Raw genomic sequence first — 22,205 nt, forward strand, 5'->3', positions numbered from 1 at the left:
GGCCCCCACACGCTGCCCTGCCCCCATGCACCAGGCCACCCCCCAGGGCCGCTGTCAGCCCAGCTCCTCCCACGCCAGCGAGCTCACGCGAGGCTCACACAGCCCCTTTGTGCCCCTCTGTAATGCACCCTTGTCTCCAGCTGCCTCCCAGCCCCCAGCCCTGCTCCCCAGAGCAGCTGCTGGCCCCCGTTCCAGCAGGGACTCTGGGGAGTGTGAGCGTGTGAATGCGTGTGCGCGCGCATGTGAGTGTGTGTGTGAGTGTGTGTGTGCATGTAAATGTGTGAGTGTATATTTGTTAGAGCAAGTGTGTGAGTATGCAGGTGTATGTGAGTGTGTTAGAGCATGTATGTGAATGTGTTCGAAAGTGTATGTGTGAGAATGTGTCTGAGAGCATGTTTGTGTGAGAGTGTGTGTAGTGAGAGCGTGTATATGAGTGTGAATATGTGTGTGAGTGTGAATGTGCATATGCATTAGTGTATGTGAATGTATGTATGTGGGGTATGTGTGAGTGTATGTGTGTGTATGTATGTGAGTGTATGTAGGGGGTATGTATGTGTGTGAGTGTATGTGTGTATGTATGTGTATGTGTGTGAGTGTATGTAGGGGATGGGTATGTATGTGTGTGTGAGTGAGTGTGTGAGTATGCATGCGTGAGTATGTGTGTGAGTGTATGTAGGGGACGGTATGTATGTGTGTGAGTGTATGCATGTGTGTATGTGTGTGAGTGTATGTAGGGATGGGTATGTGTGTGAGTGTGTGAGTGTATGTGTGTGTGAGTATGTGTGTGAGCATGTGTGTGAGTGTATGTAGGGGTGGGTGTGGATGTGAGTGGTGAGTGTGAGTGAGGAGGTGAGAGGAACAGAGGGAGGAGGCAGCTCGGGGCACCCACTCAGAGGAAGCAGGCTTGCTCTCAGCACTGGAGCTGAAGGAACCTGAACTCTTCCCCATCCCAGCTGCTATTTCACACACCAGGGAATCAAAGCTCAGAGAAGTTAGGAGTCCGCTCTGAGAAGGGACCACCAAGCAAAGGGTGCTAGGCGGGCCCACTAGGGATGGGAGATACTGGCTAAAACTAAGACTACAGACTAAACATGGTACCTACTTGATACCTCTGTAGCAAACCACAACTCCCAAAAGGAGAGAGGGAGCAAAAGGGAATGTCCTGCCACAGAGGCGGGGTGGGGTGAAGGGGACAGGGTGGGGGTGGGGGAGGGATGCTGGGACCACTGGTGGTGGAGAATGGGCACTAGTGGAGGGATGGGCACTCGAGCATTGTATGACTGAAACGCAAGCATGAAAGTGTGTAAGTCTGTGACTGTACCTCATGGTGATTCACTAATAAAAATTTTTTTAAAAATTCTGCTCCAAGGCCACACAGCCAGGCCTAGAATTGGGACCCTCAGCCCCTCCCTCCACCAGGGCATGCTGGGCCATCGCAACGGCCCTCCAGGGCCCCTGCTTCCTCAGAGGGTCGCCGGCCGTGCTCTCCTCCCAGTGTCCGGAGCAGCCCGCGCAGAGGGACCCCCACTGCTGTCTGTTTGCTTGTGTGGGGGCCATACCCAGTGGTGCTCAGGGGACCACGTAGGGTGCCGGGATCAAACTCAGGTCAACCACCTACAGAGCAACTGGCCTACATGCTGCGCTATCTCCCCGGCCCCTGCAGAGAGCAGTTTCCCACAGCACACAGGAAACTTCTCATTTCAAATTTGGTACATATGTCACTTTTTTTGTTAAAAGATGAACAAGGTGAAAGAATAAAAAGCAATTTCTGATTTGCTTTTTATTGTAAAAATTGTAAAAATTCTCAACTCACTCATCTACGTACCCACTCACTCCCCCACTCACTGACTCATCCTCTCACTCACCTATGCCCTCACTCACCCACAACTCACTCATCCACTCACTCACTCACTCATTCATTCATTCACTTTCATTTGCTTACTCACTCATTCACATACTTACACGTTTACTCATTTACTCATTTTTATTTACACATCCATTCATTTGCTCACTCATCCATTCACTCACTCACTCATTCATTCATTCACTCTCATTTACCCATTTGCGTAATCATTAATTTGTTCCTCCATTTACTCGCTCACCCATTCACTGTGCTCATTATTTTACTCACTCATCCACTCATTCACTTACTCTTGGCTCAATGTGACTTTCCCAGAGGGTCTGTGCAGGGTCTGTGGGTGGGGTGGGGCTGGCCAGGCTGCTCACAAGGACCCATGTCCTGACAAGGCTGGGGAGATTGTCGTCACGGGACTGGAACGTGTCCCCTCAAAGAAAGCCAGGTTCTCTGCTGACCACCACCCACCCACCGGCAGACCCTCCCACGCCAGGCTCTGTTGCCTGGGTCAAGTTTGGCCACAGCAGCACCTTAAACAGCGAGGCAGTGCCAGGCACAGCCCGGAATCTCGGGCCTCCCCAAAGCCCTCCCAAGAGGGCAGTGGGTTCTGAGCAGGTATGGACTGGCCCCTGCTGACCACCTCTGCCCTCTGCCCAGCGAGGCTGTTGCCCTGGGGGTTCCAGAGCGGGCAGCTGACTTCATCCTTGTAGGCTGGCGCCCCCTGGTGGAGCTATGCGGGAACGTGGCAGCTGGGCTGGCGTCCATCCTTTCTCCAGGCGGGGAGGGCGCACGAGAGGTCCTGCAGGCCTCCGGCCGGCTCTCCGGGATGTTGGTGCCTCTGCTTTCGCCTTTAGAATGGTCAGGCCAAAGCAGGCTCATGGGCTCCCACAGCCATAGTTAGAGGCTCTGACCTCGGCCTCTTCTCGCTCTCAGGCGACTGACAAAGAGCCCTGTGTGGCTCGGGCCTCAGAGGGGCCTTCCGTTCCTCCTGGGCCCTCGGGATGCCTTTCAACCTGGAACTTAGTCGCAGGCAGAACCCAGAGCAGGGCCAGCCCAGAGGGACAATACAGGGGTCAGAGCTGAGTCCCGGGCACTGCGTGGCCTCCTGAAGGCCCCAACCGTCACCAGATCTGGCCCTGGGAATGTCCAGGGCATCGCAGGGCCCGAGCACTGCCTGGGAATCCCACACTCCTGTCACCGGCACACTGAGCATGCTGGCAGGGAGGGTCCCTGTGCTGAGGGAGGAGGAGAGGGGACGGGGGAGGCAGAGGAGCCGAGCCAGAGAGGCCGCAGGAGCACACAGCACAGAAGCAAGCCCCAGCACCTCTTCACACAAAGCGTGGAGCCCTGAGACCTCTGGGAGGTGTGGGCTTTGCGTGTCGGCCTTTCCAGGGCTCTCAGTGGTGGGGGAGGGTGCCAGGTTGACACACCGAGGCTGGTCCCACTATATTAAGAACATGTTACGGCATGAGCTACAGGTGGCATGCACTGGCATCAATGTGTCCACACGGAACCTTCCCAAGAGCACGGCATCAAAACACGCGCAAACATGGGGTGGGGTTGGGTTTGTGTTTTTCCCCTTGGGGCCACTCCCAGAGGTGCTCAGGGGACACTGCTATACCGGAACAAACTGGCTGCCCCCACAGCCCTCTCCCTGGCATGGTTAAGGAGCAAGGAGGTGGCGAGGCAGCTGAGCCAGCGTCAGCCACATTTCTGGGGCCCCCAGAATCTGTATTTCTAACTGGCACCCAGGCCATGCTGAGGCCCTGGCCACCTCCTTCCTGAAGGCATGCCACAAAACACACATCCATATGGAACCTCGGGTGCAAATCGATCTGAATGTCCATCCTTGTGGCTGTGACGGGAAGCACCACACACACACACACACACACACACACACACACACACACACACACACACTAAGTAAATATAATAAAACACGCCAGGAGCTCTCTGAAGCCAGAAGCCACTGGAACCTTCTGGAAGCATGATCTAGAACCTTTCAGAAGCATAATATGTCACCACCTGGATTTCTGGCACATTCCTCCAGGGCCACGACACAACCAGTTCCTGTCATTTTAAGGCCTGGGCCTGGGTTCCTTGCAGGGCAGAACTGGGACCCGCACACGCAGCCCCCCACATTCAGCACAGACTCCCTCCTCACGGAGCTGGGGCAGGGCAGCACCCCCGAACCCAGCACTCAAGGGACCAAAAGGGCCCACAGCTCTGGGCTGCAGTGAGCCAGGACCTGCACCCCCAGGTTGCGGTGGAGCCTGTCAGGACAGGGGGTCCGTATGGCGGTCCCCAGGCTCCCTACTTCTGCTATGCACACCGCAGGCCAGAAGGAGTGCTGGGCCCAGGAGCCCTCCCCACCTGTGCCTCAGTTAAAGGCAGCAGCCAGGGTGCAGGGGGACACCCACTGCATGGACATAGGGCCCAGCTGAGGCAAGGTGGGAAGCAGGACCCCCAACTTCACCCTGTGCTCCCCACTTTGGGGAGTTGTTCAAGTCACACTCATGGCCCTGCAAGGACAGAGGGAAGACTCCTGGAACCAAGTCCCCGCACTAACTCCCGTCATTGACTCCCGGAACCGACTCCCAGCACTGGCTCCCTGTCACTCACCACCCAGCCCCGCGCCCCACAGGAACAGGGCCCCTCACAGACCCGGGGCTCCCCTGAGCTGCCCAGCCATAGCCATTTTGTCCGGCACACACAGAGCCTCTTCCAGAAGGTTCCGGCAAACACTGCTGGCCAGAGCTGAGTGGACCGTGGGCTCAGATGCTGTAAAGCATCGCTGGAAAGCAATTCTGTCACAAAATGTCACAAAGGCTGGAGGGCTAGGCTGCTCCTGCAAGCCTCTCCCTGGGAAAAAATAAAATAAAATAAAACAAAACACCAGGAGCCCTCTGAAGCCAGAAGCTGCTGGAATCTTCCAGAAGCATGACCTAGAACCTTTCAGAAGCATAGCATGGCAGAGCCAACGTGTAGGACCCCGAGCCTCCCAGACGGAACTGTGCCTGAATGGAGAAGCCCGGCACCTCGCAGAGCTGCTGGCCACAGTGGGAAAGCTGTGTGGGCACATCTCCCAACCCCCACCCCACCGCTGTCCTTCAGGACTTCGGTCACTCAGCCTGCAGGCGACATGTTTAGAGGGGAGGGCTTTCAGGGGACCACCTGGCTCGGGGACCCCGGTCCAGTCCAGGGGGTCTCAGTCAGGCCCTGTTTTTTTCCCATGCTGCCCCACAAGACACCTGGGACAGGCCCCCCTTCCCGCCCAACAGCCCAGTGGGGGTCACCCACAGCACCCAGCCGTCTCCGCCGGGGCAGCCCACCCCAGTCGCCCCAGCTCCTTTGCTCTGGCCTGGGTGTGGCCAAGAAGCTCCCCCACGTGACGGCCACTTGTGTCCAGGAGTGAATGCTGGTTCTGGTGGTCCAGCAGACACTCTGAGCTGGACCACCTGAGCATCCCAGCTTCCCCACCAAGTGGCTTCCTTGCTGGGTAGACTCTAGCCTGGGCTGGCACCTCCCCCTGGAAGGAAGCCCTGATTTAGCCTCCTGCAAAGGCACTGCTTGGACTCCACAGCCAGTGGTAGAGCAGGGCCTGTTTCTGCTGGGCTACAGCGCCACCTCCTGGGCACATGTCCAAGCAGCCTGAGAACCCGTGTTTTTGCGTCTCTTCCTGTCACCTTTGTCACCTGGATGATGTCCAGGCCGGGGTGCAGTGAGTTCATGGGGCTTACTCACTTGCAAAGGTAGGTTTCCAAGTGGGCGGGAATTGAGTGATATTTTTCTGGCAAAGGGGGCGGGGCTCAGTAAATTGGGGCTGCCGCTGGTCCGAGCCACCTCTGGAGAAAGGTGCATGGATGCTGGGGCTGAGCCCTCCACAGCTTCATCTCTGGGTCCTTTGGAGGAGACCTGAAAGCACACCCCGGGGTGGTCCAGGCTCAGAGTCTCCCGCCTTCCTGCTTCTTCTCTACAGGGCAGAGAGGGGCCAGGCACGGACCTGCCCATCGCCAGGCGGGGCAGCCAGCACTTGCCCCACCTCTGCTTCCCACCACACTCAGTCGGGGCTGGGACGCTGCTGGTGGCCACTTGCAGCTTGGAGCCCTTTCTGGGTCTCCTCCTTCCTGTTGCGCTGTAGTATGTCCTGCTCATGCTCCTCTGGCGTCTGGCATATCAGCATCCCGGTTGCCCCAGAAGACAAGGCAGTTCTCCTTGGTACACTGTCACCATAGCAACAGGCCTGCGCGCAGTGTGGATCGGCAGTGCCACCTAGTGGACAGCCGTGGTCCTGCGGGCCCAGACTCCAAGGTCAAGATAAATGGGTCCTCCAGACTCAACGAAGCTTGAGGAGCCCAAGAGAAGCACCAGCCAAGCTTTGCCGAGCCACAGGGGAGCACCGGAGGAAGAGGGCACCTCAGATGGAGCCTGGTCTTGAGGATGGCTCACAGTTCAGTACAAATCATTTGCACAAGTTTTGATTCTTTTTTTAAAAAAGTGCTGCTTGTGGACTGGAGGGAATACAGCAGGTAGGGTCCCACCCTCGGCCCCTGCAGAAGTGACCCTGCATGAAGATGCAGGAGTAAGCCCTGGGCACTGCTGGGCATGGTCCCCAAACAAACAAATACTGCATGGAAACGCGAGGGCTTGGGGCTCTCATAGTCCCCACTCTCCTTGATTCACAGTCTAAGGGGTCCCGCCAGGCACTGGAGCGACCTTGAGCTCAAAGGAAGAGGTCAGGGAGCGAGAGTTTGGTGGTGGGCGGGGGAGGGGGGCTGTCACAAACTCAGAGGCGCAGAAGAGAAGCTGGTATGTGTCCACAGTGTGTGGGGGAACAGCGGCCAGAGTCACAGAAGCCGCCCAGGAAAGGCTGCGGGCTCAGCCAGAGTGCAGGCACTGTGCAGGCCCTGAACCAGTTCAGAGCACCCACAAGCCGTGCCCCAAGAAGCCGCCTGCCTGCCGCAGATGGACCCGTCTAGCAGGATTGGTGCCGAGCTGGGGTGCTCCGGGGCAAGTGGGCCCCATCAGGAACCGAGAACTGATTAGAGGTGCTGGGGTGTCTCGGGCAAACATGCCCTGCAGCAGAAGCCCGGGGCATTCAGAGGGTCACGGGAGGGGCAGGATGAAGATCCAGTTAAGACCAAAGGCCTTAGCTTGTCCCCTCGCCCCCAACCGGGGGCCCATGGACAGCAGCTGCTCCCAGAGGTCACTGGAGAGGGGACCCAGGGAGGGAACAGGAAGGCAGCAGCCACGGTGCAGGGCAGGAAGGAGGGCGCAGGAGCTGCCCCGGGCCCCACGTACGGTTCCCATCTCACTGCATGTTGGTGACCGTCCTGTGCCCACATCTTGGACTCTGGGTGAGCACAGAGAGAGCGCACTTTGTAAGTGTGTGGCCCAGACAAACAACTCTGCAGGCAGGACGGAGGATCTGTGATGTGCATACCTGGGGCAGTCACCAAGGTATCCATGTGTCCCCGGCTCTGCCCATTGCACTTCAGCCTCATCTTTCTGGCGGCAGCCAGCCTCCAGAGTGCTGTGCTCGCGCTGCCCAGCAGCGCCCCCTGGTGAGAACTCCCATCAACGTCACGTCTCTCTGGTAACCTAGCTTGAGTTTTGTTGTTGTTGTTGCTCCAGCGGGCACCAGTCATCTATTGTGTGACTTGTTACTGTTTTTGGCATATCAAATATGCCACGGGTTGCTTGCCAGGCTGTGCCTTGCGGGTGGGATGCTCTCGGTAGCTTGCCAGGCTCTCCGGAAGGGGTGGAGGAATCAACCCTGGCTCGGCTGCATGCAAGGCAAACGCCCTACCTGCTGAGCTATCGCGCCCGCCCATTTGTTGTTGTCGTTGTTGCTGTTGCTGTTGTTGCTGTTGTTGCTGTTGTTTGTTCACTCTTTTGGCCACACCCTATCATGCTCAGGGCTTACTCCAGCTCTGCACTCAGGAATTACTCCCAGTGGTGCTCAGGGACCATTTGGGGTGCTGGGGATCACACTTGGGTCGGCTACATGCAAGACGAGTGCCCTCCCTGCTGTCCTATCACTCTGCCCTTGGAAGCATGTGTTTTCAGCTGGCTGATAACTGCAGTGGGGCAGAGGATGAGGGGGGTGGAAATAAGTCGTATGGAGTCGGTCTCCTGCAGAGGCCCAGGAAGCAGAGCACTCTGGGTGTGTGAAGTGCCAGAGGCAGAGGGCTCTGGGGCCACGGAGCCCCAGAATCTGGGCTGTGAAGGCACCAGACCAGGCAGGCCAGGCCACAGTGCGCACAGGACAGCTGCCCACCCCTGCCTGTAGACCCAGCACCCGTATCACACTATGCTCCTGGCCAAGTGCTCAGGCTTTGCTGTGATCATGGATGTGATTATGGGTCTGTGAGCACATGTGACCGTGGATGTGATTATGGGTCTGTGAGCATATGTGACTGTGGCATGGTTATGGGTCTGTGAGCACATATGATTGTGGACATGAATATGGGTCTGTGAGTACATGTGATGATCTGTGATCAAGGTTCTTTTTTGTGCGGGCCACGTGATCATAACGCCCCCTCTGATGCCAAGCTCTCTGAGGCCCAGCCAGATGGCATGTCAAGCTTCCTCCCCAGTCTCTTTCCAAGTCAAATCTCAAGCCCAATGCTTGCCCCTGCTCTGCGTTCCTTGCACAGCCTCGCTTTGATTTTTCACATATTACGGCACTAATTTATGCCTGGATTCGAGAAGGGAGAAAGCCCTGTCGTGGCCCAAACTGTGGATGCTTGGCACTCGCTGGATAGAACCTAAGCAACGGGTAAGAACTTGCAAAGAATCGATTTTGCATGTAGGGCTCCATCCAACTACCAATTACATAAATACTCCACGCAACAAAACTGGCAGCGCGGATGGGAACGTGGCCCACACGATGGGGCTCAGCTCCTTAATGGGCCTACTACTCTTTCCCCTGGGGGGGGGCGCCCTGAAAGCACAGTTGGCCAACTCCTTACTTTTGACCTCTAAGATATAAAACTTTCACTAGAGACATAGTAAGGCGGTGAAAATGCTTGTCTTGCATGGAGCCGACTCTCATTCTACCCCCAGTACGACTCCACAAAGTAGCAGGAGTAAGCCCTGCTGAGCACTGCCTGGTATGCCACTCTCTCACCCCCCACCTCCCCCCCACACATACACATACACGCACAAAAACCCATAAAGCTCTCATGTTGAGTTGGAAAGAGTTAGTGTGGGTCGGGTACTCACTTCGAATGCAGTCGACCCAGCACCACATATGGTCCCCTGAGACCCAGCAGGCATAATTACTGAGTACAGTGCCCGGAGTAAGCCTTCAGCTTTGTTGGAAGAGGCCCAAAAGCCAAATAAAAATGAAAAAAAAAAAAACACCCCTAACAATAACAACAAAAGAACCTCTCATGTTTTAAACATTCCCTGACCTGAGTCAAACAGTGCACAAAGTAATTCACTCTTACCCAATCCCGACGAGAGCCCTGCAGGACAGGTTCTAGAGCCAGCGCTCACTGAACATTTCTCTCAGACTCTAGGAGACAGAGCGAGGTCTGAACCTGATTGCACGTTGCTTTCTTCTACTCTAAATTAGCATCCCCCGCCCCTCTACCCCCGCAAATAAGTCCTTCCTGGGGGTCTCTGCTCCATCTCTCTCCTGCCAGCTCTTGCAACCAAGACTCTCCTTGGGCACAGGATCAAGTCTACTGGGTAGAGAAAGGAGCAAGAAGCTGATTTCCTCCCGAGACTGGTCTTCCAGCTTCCGTCAGCCAGAACCTTCTTCCCACTCTCTGCCCCCCGCCCCCAGGCCCTGCACTGCTCACCGAGGCCCCTCTGTGCCCTGGGTGCCCACCCCACACTGGACAAGCAGGATTCTTATCACTTCCACACTTTGCCGCACTGTGTCCTTAAGTGACCTCTCCAAACTAGCTGGATTTCAGTAGGAGGGAACAAAGAAAGGGAACTTATCACACCCTTTGTCAAAGGAGTTTGCCACTTTCCATTCCACAAACAATCCAAAGGAGGCTTTCTGCCCACCTACAGGCCGACTAGGAAATTGCATACCTGGGAATGTGGGTCAAACCCAGAAGGCCAGAGCACAAACAGCAGACAGACCGGTGCCAACAGCAGGCATCCGGGAAATGTCTGTGGGATGAATGGACGGAGGGCAGGTGGATGGAGGGATGGACGGATGGGTATGTGGGTGCGTGGGAAGGCAGATAGATGAATGAGTGGATGGGTGCTTGCTGGATGAACATTTGAAGGTTGGTTTAGGAAAGGAACTTGGTGAGAAACAGCAGGGGTGGCAGTGTGAGGAAGTGGAGCCATGACAGACTCCACCTTAAGGCAGAAACTCAGCAGGCCTATGTTTCAGTTTCCCCTATCAGAAAGTCCCAACTTCTCAGAAAACAGTATCATCCCGGGCAGACCGAGCCCTGGCAACAGCCTATCAGAGTAGGGGGCCTGGGCAGTGGCGCCCAGCCAAGTAGAGAGGGCCGAGGGAGTGGAGTCAGGGACAGGACTGGGTCCAGAACTGGAAACATATTGTCAGTTCTTGGGAAAATGCTCTTATGTAACCAAACCCTGTGTCAGCTGCTCAGAATTCAGAGTCTGGGTCCTTGTCGAGACTCCACTGCCTTGGATGAGACTCGGACCCTAGCTCGAGCCTGCAACAAAGGGGCCTTGTATTTGCATCCTGGCATCTGGTCTGGTCAATGTGCGAGTGAAACTCCCTTCCCGGGACATAACAGGAGAGCTGGAAAACTTTCTAAGACCAGATGGGGTTCAGTGTCTGCAAAGCATTCCCCACATTGAACAAGCCCAGAGTAAACCAGAACGGGTGTCTGCAACACTTTTGCAACCAGACGTGTGGCTCCGCAGACCGGATCTAGAAGTGCAATCCGGCCTGCTTCCTCCACCGGAAAGCTTCAAGCCTCAGGTTCCATCCAGTTCCCTTCCTCCACCCCATGCCAACCCTCTCACCTAGCTCAGGCTGGCGGAAGAGGCCCCTTTAAGAATCGGCCCTCTGTGCTCACCCCCTCTGCGCTCCGCCCCCTCACCGCACGGGCGCGGGCACCGCCCCTTTCTCCACCTGCGGGAGCAACGACGGGACCGACAGCCCGTCCGTCACAGCGACACGGCCCCTGATTGGCTGTCGTGCTTGGGGCCGGGAGGCGGAGCGGGAAGGCCGGAGAAACTAGTTTGTTGGTGGCGCCGGTGGACTGCTGCGGCCGGGCGGTCGGGGGCAGCGGGAGTCGGCTCGGGGGACCGAGGGGGTCGCGGGGGGCTTCAGGAGCCGGGGCAGGACGAGCCGCGATCGCGGCGGCGAACCCGGAGCAGGAGCTGCGGGCGGCGGCGCCCCGAGCGGTGAGTGTCCAGGGCCGGGGCGGGGGGCGCGACCGCGGGGCCCTGGACACTGGCAGAGGGACCCTGCGCGCCCCGGGGCAGCGCCACGCATCGGGGTCCCCGCGGGGCCCGGGGGTAGCGGGGTGTCCGCGGTGGAGGGGCAGCACCCCCAAGGCCGACCCCCTGGACAGCGGGGTCCCGGGACCATCAGGGACCCAGGGAGGATCTGGGTACTAGGGGGAAGATCTGCCTTGTAGGTGGACGTGGCGCGGGGCCGGCCCTCCTGATCTTAGAAGACCCACTAGAGGGAGGCCCTGCCGGCAGAGGGTCGCGCTGTGCCCCGTGCCCAGACCTGGTGCCCAGTCCTGGGCCACCGGCCGCCTTTCATCCCGGGGTCCAGCAGGGGCCCCCAGGCCCTTCGAGTCTCTGTTTGAGGTCTTGGAGGTAGCACAGAGAAGTCGCGCTGGCAGGCCACTGACCCCCTGCAGAACCTCCACCGCCCTGTTGCTGGGGCACCCGGCACTTTCATGCTCTGGCTTCAAATCCCCCCAAGGGCCTTCCCCCAGACCCCAGCAGAGGCTGAGGTGGGCTGGGGTGGCCGGGGGGAGCTTCGGTCAGTTGAGCAGGTGCATGTGGCTTTTGCTTCCACTCTCACGTTGGGGGCGCCCTGGGGAGGGGAGAACCTGGCAGTGGCCTGAGAGGAAGCTGGAGTCCAAACTCTTATTAGCTGTGTCCCTGGTGGAGGACAGGGCGGGTCCCCTGCCCTATCCTCAGGCTTGGTCAGGGAGTGGGACACAGGGTGGTAGCCAGGACCCCAGCGGTGGGATAGGAGGGGCCCCAGAACCCCAGGTCTCAGCCCTGGGTGGGGGGGGGGGGGCGGGCTGGCTGTTGCTTCCCGTCTGTCATCAGCGGGGTCTGCAGGCGGCTGTGTTTGGAGAGTGTCCATCTCACTCTCTCTTTTTTTTTTTTTTTTGCTTTTTGGGTCACACCTGGCGATGCACAGGGGTTACTCCTGGCTCTGCACTCAGGAATTACCCCTGGCCGTGCTCAGGGGACCATATGGGATGCTGGGATTTGAACCCGGGTCGGCCGCGTGCAAGGCAAACGCCCTACCCGCTGTGCTATCCCATCTCACTCTCTTGTCCATCCTCTGACCCACCGTCTATGCCCACTTGAGCCTTCAGGGAGCCCCAGGACCAGGCTGTGCCTAGGGCTCCTGGAAATGCACCCCACTGGCCCGAAGTATGGACTGGATGCCAGCGGCCAGGGAGGAGGGGCGGGACAGACAGTTACCTGAGTATTTCACCTTCCTCTTCTCTTCCTTCCCTTTCCCCTCCTCCTGTTCCACCTCTGTTCCTTCCTCTGACTCTTCCTCCTAATCATTCTGTGTGTCTTGGAGTTGCTGGGCTCAGGGCTGGCCTCTCCCAGGAGACTTAGCTGGGCTTGAACTGGCGCTTCCTCCAGGTCGTCCCCTCCCGGGATGGCGCCGCATCCTGTCGCTGTCAGCTGGCCCTCTCAGCTCTCTCTGGGCCTGTCGGGTTGAAGGGCTGCGCTTGCGTCTGCATGCCCCTTAAAGCTTCTGTCAGATCCAGAGGGGCTCGTTCAGCTTCCTAGGTTACAGGTTTGCACTGCTTGCTGGCCCTCGTGGCCGGAAGGGTGATGGCTGCCCAGGGAGTAGCCCCAGTGGGACGGCGCGGCTCCCTCTGCTGTCCTGCACAGGGGAGAGCCCGGGGAATGTGGAAGGCTGCTGGGGCGGCACCTGGCCCACAGGTTACCCCCGGGGCATAGCAGGAGTCCTGAGACCAGGCACCTGCCCACTGCACCCGATTTGCCAGGGAGCTCCTGCGAGACCGGTCGGGTGAGTGGCTGTGCCAGGCAGAGGAGGGACGTCAGGGGCCCCGGCTGCCAGGTGGCACGGGAGGGAGCGGGCCTGTGGGGGCACATGGCCTGCCTCAGTTTTCCCATCGAGTGGTGGAGGTGGGGACGTGTCTGCACAGCAGGTGCCCAGTGCCTCTTTATTAGTTTTGTTTGGGGGCCACTCCTGGTGGTGCTCAGGGGACCCTATGGGGTGCCAGGGAACCAACCCAAGTTGGCCACTTGCGAAGCAAGGGCCCTCCCCGCCATGCTGTTGCTTCTGCCCCAAATGCTTCTTTTTTTTAATTAAAAAAAAACGTTTCAAAAAGCGGTTGGGTCTCCCCAGCAGGGCTCAGGGGCCCCGGGGCCAGCACGTGGTGCTGAGTCCAGGGCTGGAAAGAGATGGCGGGAGGCAGGACCACTGTGGGCTGCACCCCTCACCCTGGGAAAACACCTTCTCACTGCTTGGAGGCAAACAGGGGCCAGTAGGACCCTCAGAGGGGTGGGAGGGGGCCCCCCGGGCACACACAAGAGCGGGCCTGACAAGCACACTTGCTATTTTTATACGCTCAGGCCAGGACATTTTTCTGGAAGCAGCAATTAGGAGGGTTTGGCCAGTGAGTGGTTGGGGAGGGCCCAGAGCCATTCCTGAGGGCCAGTTTGTGTCAGAAGGCCAGAAAGCAGAGCTTGCTCTTGGCTGGTGCCCTGTCCTGCGGGTGTTGGCACAGGGGACAGGGGGGCTCCCAGGATGTACCTGAGGCCAGAGGGAGGCCTGTTTGTGGAAAATGGCTCCGGCCCCTCTGTGCTGACCCACGGCCCTCCCAAACATTCATCCCTGAGTGCCCCTTGTTGCCCGAGTGACAGGGCTTTGGGGAGGCACCAGAAAGGGCCAGCTACTTGGGGGTGGTCAGAAGTGGGGACGGAGCCCAGCCTCACCTTGGCGGTGATTCAGTGCCAGGGCTGCCCTGGAAGCCCGAGAGGAGCAGGTGGGGGCCAGGGCGCCCACTCCCTGCCCTTCCTGTTGGCCCCAGCCCATCCCCTGCCACTCCCTGCCCTGCGTCCTTTCCTGAGAAGCGCATCCAGGCAGCGCGTGGTCACTCTGGGCCCCAGGAGCTGCTCCAGCAGGACACGGACCCTCAGATCAGACTTGCTGGAGCCCAGGGCCCACCAGCCACTTCTCCCCAGACCCCACTAGGGCCAAGGGGATGCCGGGTCCCAGGCCCTGGCATTGAGCCAGCAGGCCCAGCTGATAGGATATCATTGGGAATGGCCCCGGGCCCTGGGAGCCCCCAAACAAAGTTAATAATTTAAGGGCTAATTAAAAATTAAAGAAAACTGGGGACTTGCCCGGGCTCTGCTGGCTCTGGCCGGGGCCCCGTCCTCTGCACCAGGGAGGCGCATCGGAACTGAGCTGCGATGAGACCATACTGATTCGGGCCCGGGGGCACTGGAGAGCCCAGCTGCTGCCCACACGTGCACTCTGGCCAGGGCCAGGGTCCCCTTGCCCACCCAGAGTGGCTGCGGGACAGGGGCTGACAAGATGTGTGCAAGGGGGCGCCCCCAGCTCCACCCCCCACAGCTGGCTGCTCACCCCTGTTCCCGTGCCTGCCGCTGGTCAGTGAGTCTGGGCTGTGGGTCCGGCAGGTCACACAGGAGGCAGTGGGGTCCTCCCAGCTGGACTCAGGGAGCACAGGAGCCTGGCGGTGTGAGAGGCAGGGACAGGGCAGAAGCAGAGACAGATGGGGAGACACAGAAACAGACAGATGGGGGACACACAGAGACAGATGGGGAGACACAGACGGGTCGGTTCTGCTCTGGGCCTCTCCTGTCCTGGAGTCGGTGTGGACAGGACTGTGGTTGTGTTGTGATCGTGCCTGGCATTGAGAAATGCTTGGCTCTGCCACCCTGGACCCCAGTGGCACTCTCTGCCTCTCTGGGACAGGCTTGTCCATGGGCGCCCCAGGACCCCGTTGGGTGGGAGTGTCCTACTGCCCTGTAGTTCCTGCCCTGGCCAGGGAGGGCCTCACAGGGGACTTCACGGGGACTTCCCCGTGGCTGCCTTCTGGAGCGGCCACACTTAGAGGCATTCCTGGGGCTGCAGCCAGAATCCTGCAGCCCCAAGGGGTTCAGAGGGGCCCCTGTCCCCCGCCCCCCCCCCACCTCTGGAAGAATCCTCATGGTCCTGTGGGGTTCAACATGGTAAACAGAACCTTGACGTGAGGCTCTGGCTTTTCTCCCAGGAGAGTCTGCGGGCCCCACAGAGCCAGGTTGGCCATGGACACGATGGAGACGTGGGGGGAGGGACGAGGATGGGGCGGCCCCTGATGGCAGAGCCTGGGTTTGCTCCCCGCCCGCAGGCCCCCAGCACTGCTGCATATGGCGCTGGCCACCCTCAGAACTGCTGAGCTAGTTGGGGGCCTCCCCCCCAGTAATATGATAGCCTGGGCTGGGCTGGGGCTGCCTCACCCCTCACCCCTTCCCAGCCTCCACTAAGGCTGGCAGCTTCCGGGCCAGGAGGTAGGTGCTGGGTCCACAGGGGCCCCAGGGCCAGTGCCGAGCCACCACGGGGATGCACACAGCCTCTAAGTGGAACGTGGGAACGGGAGGTGCCACCTCCCTGTGGACCCCGGCCACCATGTGGGCCGTGCTGTGGTTGCAGGCGGCCTGGCACAGCAGCCCGGCCCACGACATTCCCCGTGTGGGCAGCTCATACTTGTGCCAACATCAGCCCCCGGGCCTGGCTCACCAGATCAGCCTTCTCGGCACCCCCTTCCGGCCCGCTGTGCGCCATGTCCCAGTGGCTGGGCCGTGTGGGTTTGATCCAGCTGGGTGGGGGCGGGGGTGGGGGAACCCAGCCCCGTGGCGCTGCCTAAACCTTGGTCGAGGTGTGCGGCCTGCAGATAAGACCCGGCATGACCTTTGGCCTTAGCTCTATCCTAGCCCAGAATTGGCAGGAACTTCACTGGCTTGTCTGGGGGTAGAGATTGAGGAGTCAGTGGCGTGTGTCACGGGTACTGGCTAGCGGCCATCCACAGTAGCTGGAGGGTTCAAGGCTTCTGAGCTCAGATGACCAAGGCCGAGGGACACCAGGCCTGGGCCCTCCGAGGCCGTCTTGTTCCCCCAGCCTGAAGCCTGTGTACTCACCATACCCCCAACCCTCCCTCCGGGCTCTGCCTGTTCTGCCTCCTTCCAGCTGGTCCGACCCCAGTGGTATTAGATTGATTCTCCATGTGTCAGGGATGGGGGGAACACACAGACCCAGTGGGCAGCCCCCCGGGGAGTAGGCACTGACCCCCCCCACACACTGCCCTTGGCTAAGGAGCTCGAGTTGGCATCCTGCCTGGCGTGTGTGTGTGGGGGTCATGCCCATTGTAGGCTCAGCCCTGGCCTGGCTCCCAGAGGGCTTGAGGGAGAGGCGCGGGCCAGGCACTCAGGAATGGGGCAGAGGCCGTGCTGGCCAGAGGTCACAGCCCAGCAGCCCAGACACTTCGGGGGGCCGGAGCGGGGACAAGGGCTGAGCCTGTGCAGCTGGAGGTGGGGAAGGGGATCTGGAGATTGGGCAGCTGGGCCACGGGGGCCACCTCCACATTCACCAAAGATACTCAGTGGCCAGCCGGCCAGGGCATGGAGGTGAGCGGGGGGGGGGGGGGGGGGGGGGCTGGGCGGGGCCAGCACCCTCCCCGCTCCCTGCAGGCCCTCCCGCCCCACCCCAGGGAGCCCTGAGGGGTCCAGTTGATTAAGTGGATCCAGACTCCTAGCTGCAAGGCCACCCTGAAGCAGGGTGCTCGTCCAGTGGACCCCGTCGTTCTGGCCACACCCACCTCAGCAGGCCTTGCTTTTGCCTACGCCAGCGCAGGATGTCGTAGCAATGTCCACCAGAGCCCCTGGGCGGGCGCAGGTCCAGGTCCAGGCTGCCAGCACCCCCAAGGTCAGGGCCGGGGCCCAGTGGCCAGAGAACTTCTACCCAGCGCTGGACCCGGGCCCAGCCAAGCGAAGGGGAGGTGGGGGAGGGCACGGCTGGGTCTGAGCATCCCTCCGTCCATCCGTCCACCTCACGGTGCTTGTCCCCGCAGGTAAGCACAGCATGTCGGTGAGTGTCCACGAGACCCGCAAGTCCCGAGGCAGTGCGGGCGCCCTGGGCGTCACCCTGTTCCACAAGGCCTCGCACCCCGAGTGCGTGCTGGCCCAGCTCAACACGCTGCGGCAGCACGGCATGTTCACGGACGTGACGCTGTGGGCGGGTGAGCGCGCCTTCCCCTGCCACCGCGCCGTGCTGGCCGCCTCCAGCCGCTACTTCGAGGCCATGTTCAGCCACGGGCTGCGCGAGAGCCGCGACAAGGCCGTGCACTTCCGGGACAGCCTGCACCCCGAGGTGCTGGAGCTGCTGCTGGACTACGCCTACACCTCACGCGTGGCCATCCACGAGGAGAACGCCGAGTCGCTGCTGGAGGCGAGTGACATGCTGCAGTTCCCCGACGTGCGTGACGCGGCGGCCGCCTTCCTGGAGAAGCAGCTGGCGCCGGCCAACTGCCTGGCCATGCTGCTGCTGGCCGACGCTCACCAGTGCCGCCGGCTCCGCGAGTCCTCGTGGCGCATGTGCCTGAGCCACTTCGAGGCCGTGCGGCGCAGCGAGGCCTTCGCCAGCCTCTCCAAGGACACGCTGCGGGCCCTGGTGTCCAGCGACGAGCTGGAGACGGAGGACGAGCGCACCGTGTTTGAGGCCATCCTGCAGTGGGTGCGGCACGAGCCCGAGGCCCGCCAGGCCCACCTGCTGGAGCTCCTGCACAGCGTGCGCTTGGCCCTGCTGCCGGCCGACTGCCTGCGGGACGCGGTGGCCCGGGAGGCCCCCCTGCTGGCGGACGCGGGCGCCCAGCTGCTCATCGCCGAGGCACTGCGCTGCAAGAGCCGCATCCTGCAGCACGGCGGCGTGGTCAGCAGCCCCTGCGCCCGGCCCCGCAAGGCCGGCCACACGCTGCTCATCCTGGGCGGCCAGACCTTCATGTGCGACAAGATCTACCAGGTGGACCAGAGGGCCAAGGAGATCGTGCCCAAGGCCGACCTGCCCAGCCCCCGCAAGGAATTCAGTGCCTCGGCCATCGGCTGCCGCGTGTATGTCACGGGCGGCCGAGGCTCCGAGAACGGGGTCTCCAAGGACGTGTGGGTGTACGACACGGTGCGCGAGGAGTGGTCCAAGGCGGCGCCCATGCTCATCGCCCGCTTTGGCCACGGCTCGGCCGAGCTGGAGAACTGCCTGTACGTGGTGGGCGGCCACACGTCCCTGGCTGGGGTCTTCCCCGCCTCGCCGTCCGTGTCCCTGAAGCAGGTGGAGCGCTACGACCCAGCGGCCAACAAGTGGGCAATGGTGGCCCCGCTGAGGGACGGCGTCAGCAATGCGGCGGTGGTCAGCGCCAAGCTGAAGCTCTTTGTCTTCGGAGGCACCAGCATCCACCGCGACCTGGTGTCCAGGGTGCAGTGCTACGACCCAGGCGAGAACCGCTGGGCCATCCGGGCCGAGTGTCCGCAGCCCTGGCGCTACACGGCAGCTGCTGTGCTAGGCAGCCAGATCTTCATCCTGGGCGGAGACACTGAATTCACCGCTGCCGCCGCCTACCGCTTCGACTGCGACACGGACCAGTGGACGCGTGTCGGGGACATGACGGCCAAGCGCATGTCCTGCCACGCCTTGGCCTCGGGCAACAAGCTCTACGTGGTGGGCGGCTACTTCGGGACCCAGCGATGCAAGACGCTGGACTGCTACGACCCCACCTCGGACACCTGGAACTGTGTCACCACTGTGCCCTACTCGCTCATTCCCACAGCCTTTGTCAGCACCTGGCGCCACTTGCCCGCTTGAGCCGTGCCCCCGGGACCCCGTTGGCTCAGCTGCCCCTGCCTGTGGACAGAGCAAGTGACCTGGCTGCCTAAGGGGACGGTTTGCTGGTGATGCAGCTTGGAGCCCGGCCACCTGTAGCATCTGTAGGTGCCCGTGTCTGGGCCCAGCTGGGCAAAAATGGTGGCAACTGCTTGACCTCTGTGACCTTCCACCAGAATTCGAGTGGTGGATTCGAGTGGTGGGCCTGGCTGAGGCTGAGTGACAGAGGGCTTTCCAGGCCAGCCCTATCTCCCTTGCCCAGCAGGGCCACCCACCTTGGGTTCTGGGGTAAACAACTCCTCATGGCCGAGCCCACTCACCCCAGCGGGGCGGGGACTCCTGGTGCCCCTACAGTGACGTCCTGTCCAGAGTTGGGGACCCCTAGCCAGCCGGCAGCTCCAGAAGCAGCCGCCCCTTGGGGCCTGGGCCTTCAACCTGAGCACCCCACCAACAACCCCACCAACCTAGAGCACTCGTGGACAGCTTTATGGGAACCAGTGACAGCCCCGGGCACCTCTTTAGGCCCTGTTGTCACTTGTCTATAGCCAATGCTGCCCTGGGGTGTGTCTGGGCACCCCGCAGCGGGTGAGTGAAAACTCCTGGTCTGGGCTGTGACCACCTAAGCACACACGGAGAGCACAAGGGCTCGTGGAGCTGCCCCCACTGCATGGCGGGCCAGACCCCACCCCCCAATAAAGTGCTGAGACGGCCCCTGCCTCCCTGGTGCTGCACTTGGGCGGTAAGCGGGGCTGACGAGCATGTAGTCCTCTGGCTGCCCGAGCCGCTCTGTGCTGGGGGTGCTGGGGCCAAGGAGGCTCCCGCCAAGCTGGAGGGGGGAGGGGTGGGCAGGAGGGTGCGCCATGTGGAGGTGCAGGAACCAGTGTGTGCTTATGCCCCACCCACACACACACCAGGGGTGCACCCACCTGGACTCAGGTAGCCAGTGTCGAGTGGACACCCCCCATTCTCTCCCTCCTCGCCTTGTTCTGCTCAGCCCCCTGGCCCTGCCTGTCCATGGGCAGTTGGCAGAGACCGTGTGGCGACCCTGAGTGGCGTCTGTCTCCGTTGGCTTCCCCGTCACGGCCTCATGGCCTTATTCCACACCCCAGCCATCCCCAGGCATGCCATGTTCCTGGAGAGGGCCTTGGTGTGGCCCGGGGGCTGGAGGGCGGGGGTCACCCACTGGCACAGTTGGACACAGTGGTAGCCACTCACCTGTCCCCAGAGCTGCAGAAACAAGATCTGCTGGAGCATGGCCAGCGCAGACAGACACAGGCCGGGACACACTGCAGACAGACACTTTTATTGTCCAGGACCGGGCGTTACAGAAGCCACAGCAGGGACTGGAGAGGAAGATAAATAACGGACAAAGCCCAGAGGCCAGGGCGAGATTCCAGAAAACATAGACAAACGGGACAGTTTAGAAACTGCTTGACTTTATACATAATTACACGCACCCAGGCTGTGCTGGGAACAAAGGCAGAGAGAAGTAGGAGGCCACCGCCTCCTGCTCCGAGCCAGGGTGCCCCCACAGGCCAGCAGAGTCAGCCGTGAGGGAGGAGCGTTCACACCAGAGAACAAGGTGCCTGCACTCCTCGGAGCCCCTCCACAGCGCATGGATGTGAGGGTCAGGGGCCTGTGGGACAGGCTGGTAGGGGTCCCCAGGGCAGTGTGGCACCCCTGCCACCATTCGGAGCAGCAGCAGCCAACCTGCCAGGGACTGTCTGCAAGGGGCAGAGAAAGTGCACCCCTCACCCGGGGCACAGAGCCCATGAGGGGTCACCTCCAGGGCTCGCTCAGCTTCCTAAGATGGGGGCCCGTGGGCTGGTGCCCAGATCCCACTGGGTGTGCAGAGCGACCCCCACGTCTCCACAGCAGGTGGCCCTGGCCTCACTGCGGGACCACGGCCTCGGAGACACCTTCCGATTCCCTGACCACATCAGTTTAACTTATGGGGTGTGAGTGGAGAGGACCCCACTTTCTTCAACAAACCAAAGCAGCGTCAGTGCTGGTTCCAACCCACAGCAGGAGTGGAGGCTGGGGGTCCAGGTAGGCCAGGGGAGCAGGGCCCCACCACCAACCCCCTGGCTTTGTTCTGAAGGGCACAAATCCCACAATGGCGAGTGCAGTGCAAGGGTGCACTCTTAGCTCCCCAGCAGGGGGGCAACTTCTCCAATCCCCTGCTGCCCACACTGCATGGCACTGGGGGTGGAGAACCCTGGGCAGCGCGTCCACTCTGGAGCAGTGCCCACATGCGCGTGCGCGCATACATAAACACACACACACATTCACACACATTTACACACATTCACACACAAAATAAATAGTCTAAGGTAACAATGAAACCAGACCTCGAATAGACCAGGGCACATCTGTCTGCAAGGCCAGCTTGCAGCCCCTCAAAGCACCAGGGGTAGATCTTTTCTGTGTCTAAAAAGAACCTTCAAAGATCCATGCTCTTGAGGGCAGAAAAGCAAGAACCAAAGGCCACGTTTAAAGCACAGAAAGTTCCAGGCTATTCCCTGGGGAGTAACACAAGTGGCAGGTGTCCAGTGCCCTGGCCTGTCCTGCACAGACCAGCTGGGTCCAGGCCTCAAGCCAACCAAGGAAGCATGGCGGGGAAGGGAGTGGGGGGCAGAGGGGTGCTGGCAGCGGCCCTGGACAGAGCACGAGTAATAACAAGAGACCTTCCGACTGAAAGAGTCTTTAAGAAGCCAGGTTCTGCCATGGGCCTGGCCACGAGCACTTCGGGTCAGCACGGCAGGCACCATGGCCAGGCCAGGATCACTGCCAGGAGGCGGCGGTCACTTCCCAATGGCCAGTGACAACCAAAAAGTGTCACCGCAGGGAAAAAGACACCTCCGGGCAGGCGGGCTCACCAGGCTGCGCATTCTCCACCAAGCACCCTCCTAACGGGACCAGGTGCCAAGGGAGGGAAGGGGCACAGGACCCGGCCTGGAGGGCTGTGGGCGCTGTCTGCCCGGTGTCTGCCGGCGGGTCACTGGCAGTGCCTGGAGATGGCCGAGCGCGGGGCCTTTGCTTCCGCACCTCAGTGTTAGAGCAGTCTAGGTCAGCCCTCACTGGGAACCTCTTCGAGCCAAGAGCCTGGCCCGCCTTCCAGGGCGCGTGATGCTCGGCCGGGTCCTGGGCAGCAGTGTGTGGCGGGCACGAGCAAGCAAGGGCTCCTGGAGCTCAGCAGAAGATCTCCTCGCCCTCCGCTGCCTCGTCGGCCACGGGGCCATCTGCAAAGGGCCAGACAGGAAATCCAGGACAGGCAGAGTGCTCCGGCAG

General features: G+C 60.7%; 2 protein-coding genes across 9 annotated transcripts in view; one reads left to right on the plus strand and one right to left on the minus strand.

Moving 5' to 3' along the window:
* Window positions 1-11,074: 11,074 nt before the first annotated feature.
* Window positions 11,075-19,618, plus strand: KLHL25 (kelch like family member 25). Its single transcript, XM_004617597.2, has 2 exons — window positions 11,075-11,209; window positions 17,116-19,618. The coding sequence occupies exon 2, from the start codon at window positions 17,127-17,129 to the stop codon at window positions 18,894-18,896; it is 1,770 nt and encodes a 589-aa protein (XP_004617654.1). The 5' UTR covers window positions 11,075-11,209; window positions 17,116-17,126; the 3' UTR covers window positions 18,897-19,618.
* Window positions 19,619-20,196: 578 nt separating this feature from the next.
* The window catches only part of AKAP13 (A-kinase anchoring protein 13), a 181,033-nt gene continuing 179,024 nt past the window's right edge, over window positions 20,197-22,205 (minus strand). For all 8 annotated transcript variants that reach the window (XM_055142067.1, XM_055142066.1, XM_055142065.1 and 5 more), the window contains one exon: window positions 20,197-22,156. In XM_055142067.1, the coding sequence (XP_054998042.1) occupies window positions 22,107-22,156 (50 nt within the window). In that variant the 3' untranslated portion in view covers window positions 20,197-22,106. The remainder of the gene's footprint in view (window positions 22,157-22,205) is intronic.

Source organism: Sorex araneus, chromosome 6 (assembly GCF_027595985.1).
Source record: "Sorex araneus isolate mSorAra2 chromosome 6, mSorAra2.pri, whole genome shotgun sequence".
NCBI lineage: Eukaryota > Metazoa > Chordata > Mammalia > Eulipotyphla > Soricidae > Sorex > Sorex araneus.

Excerpts from the sequence above, each read along its gene's own strand:
- KLHL25 (XM_004617597.2), top strand. The coding sequence starts at position 17,127 with ATGTCGGTGAGTGTCCACGAGACCCGCAAGTCCCGAGGCAGTGCGGGC.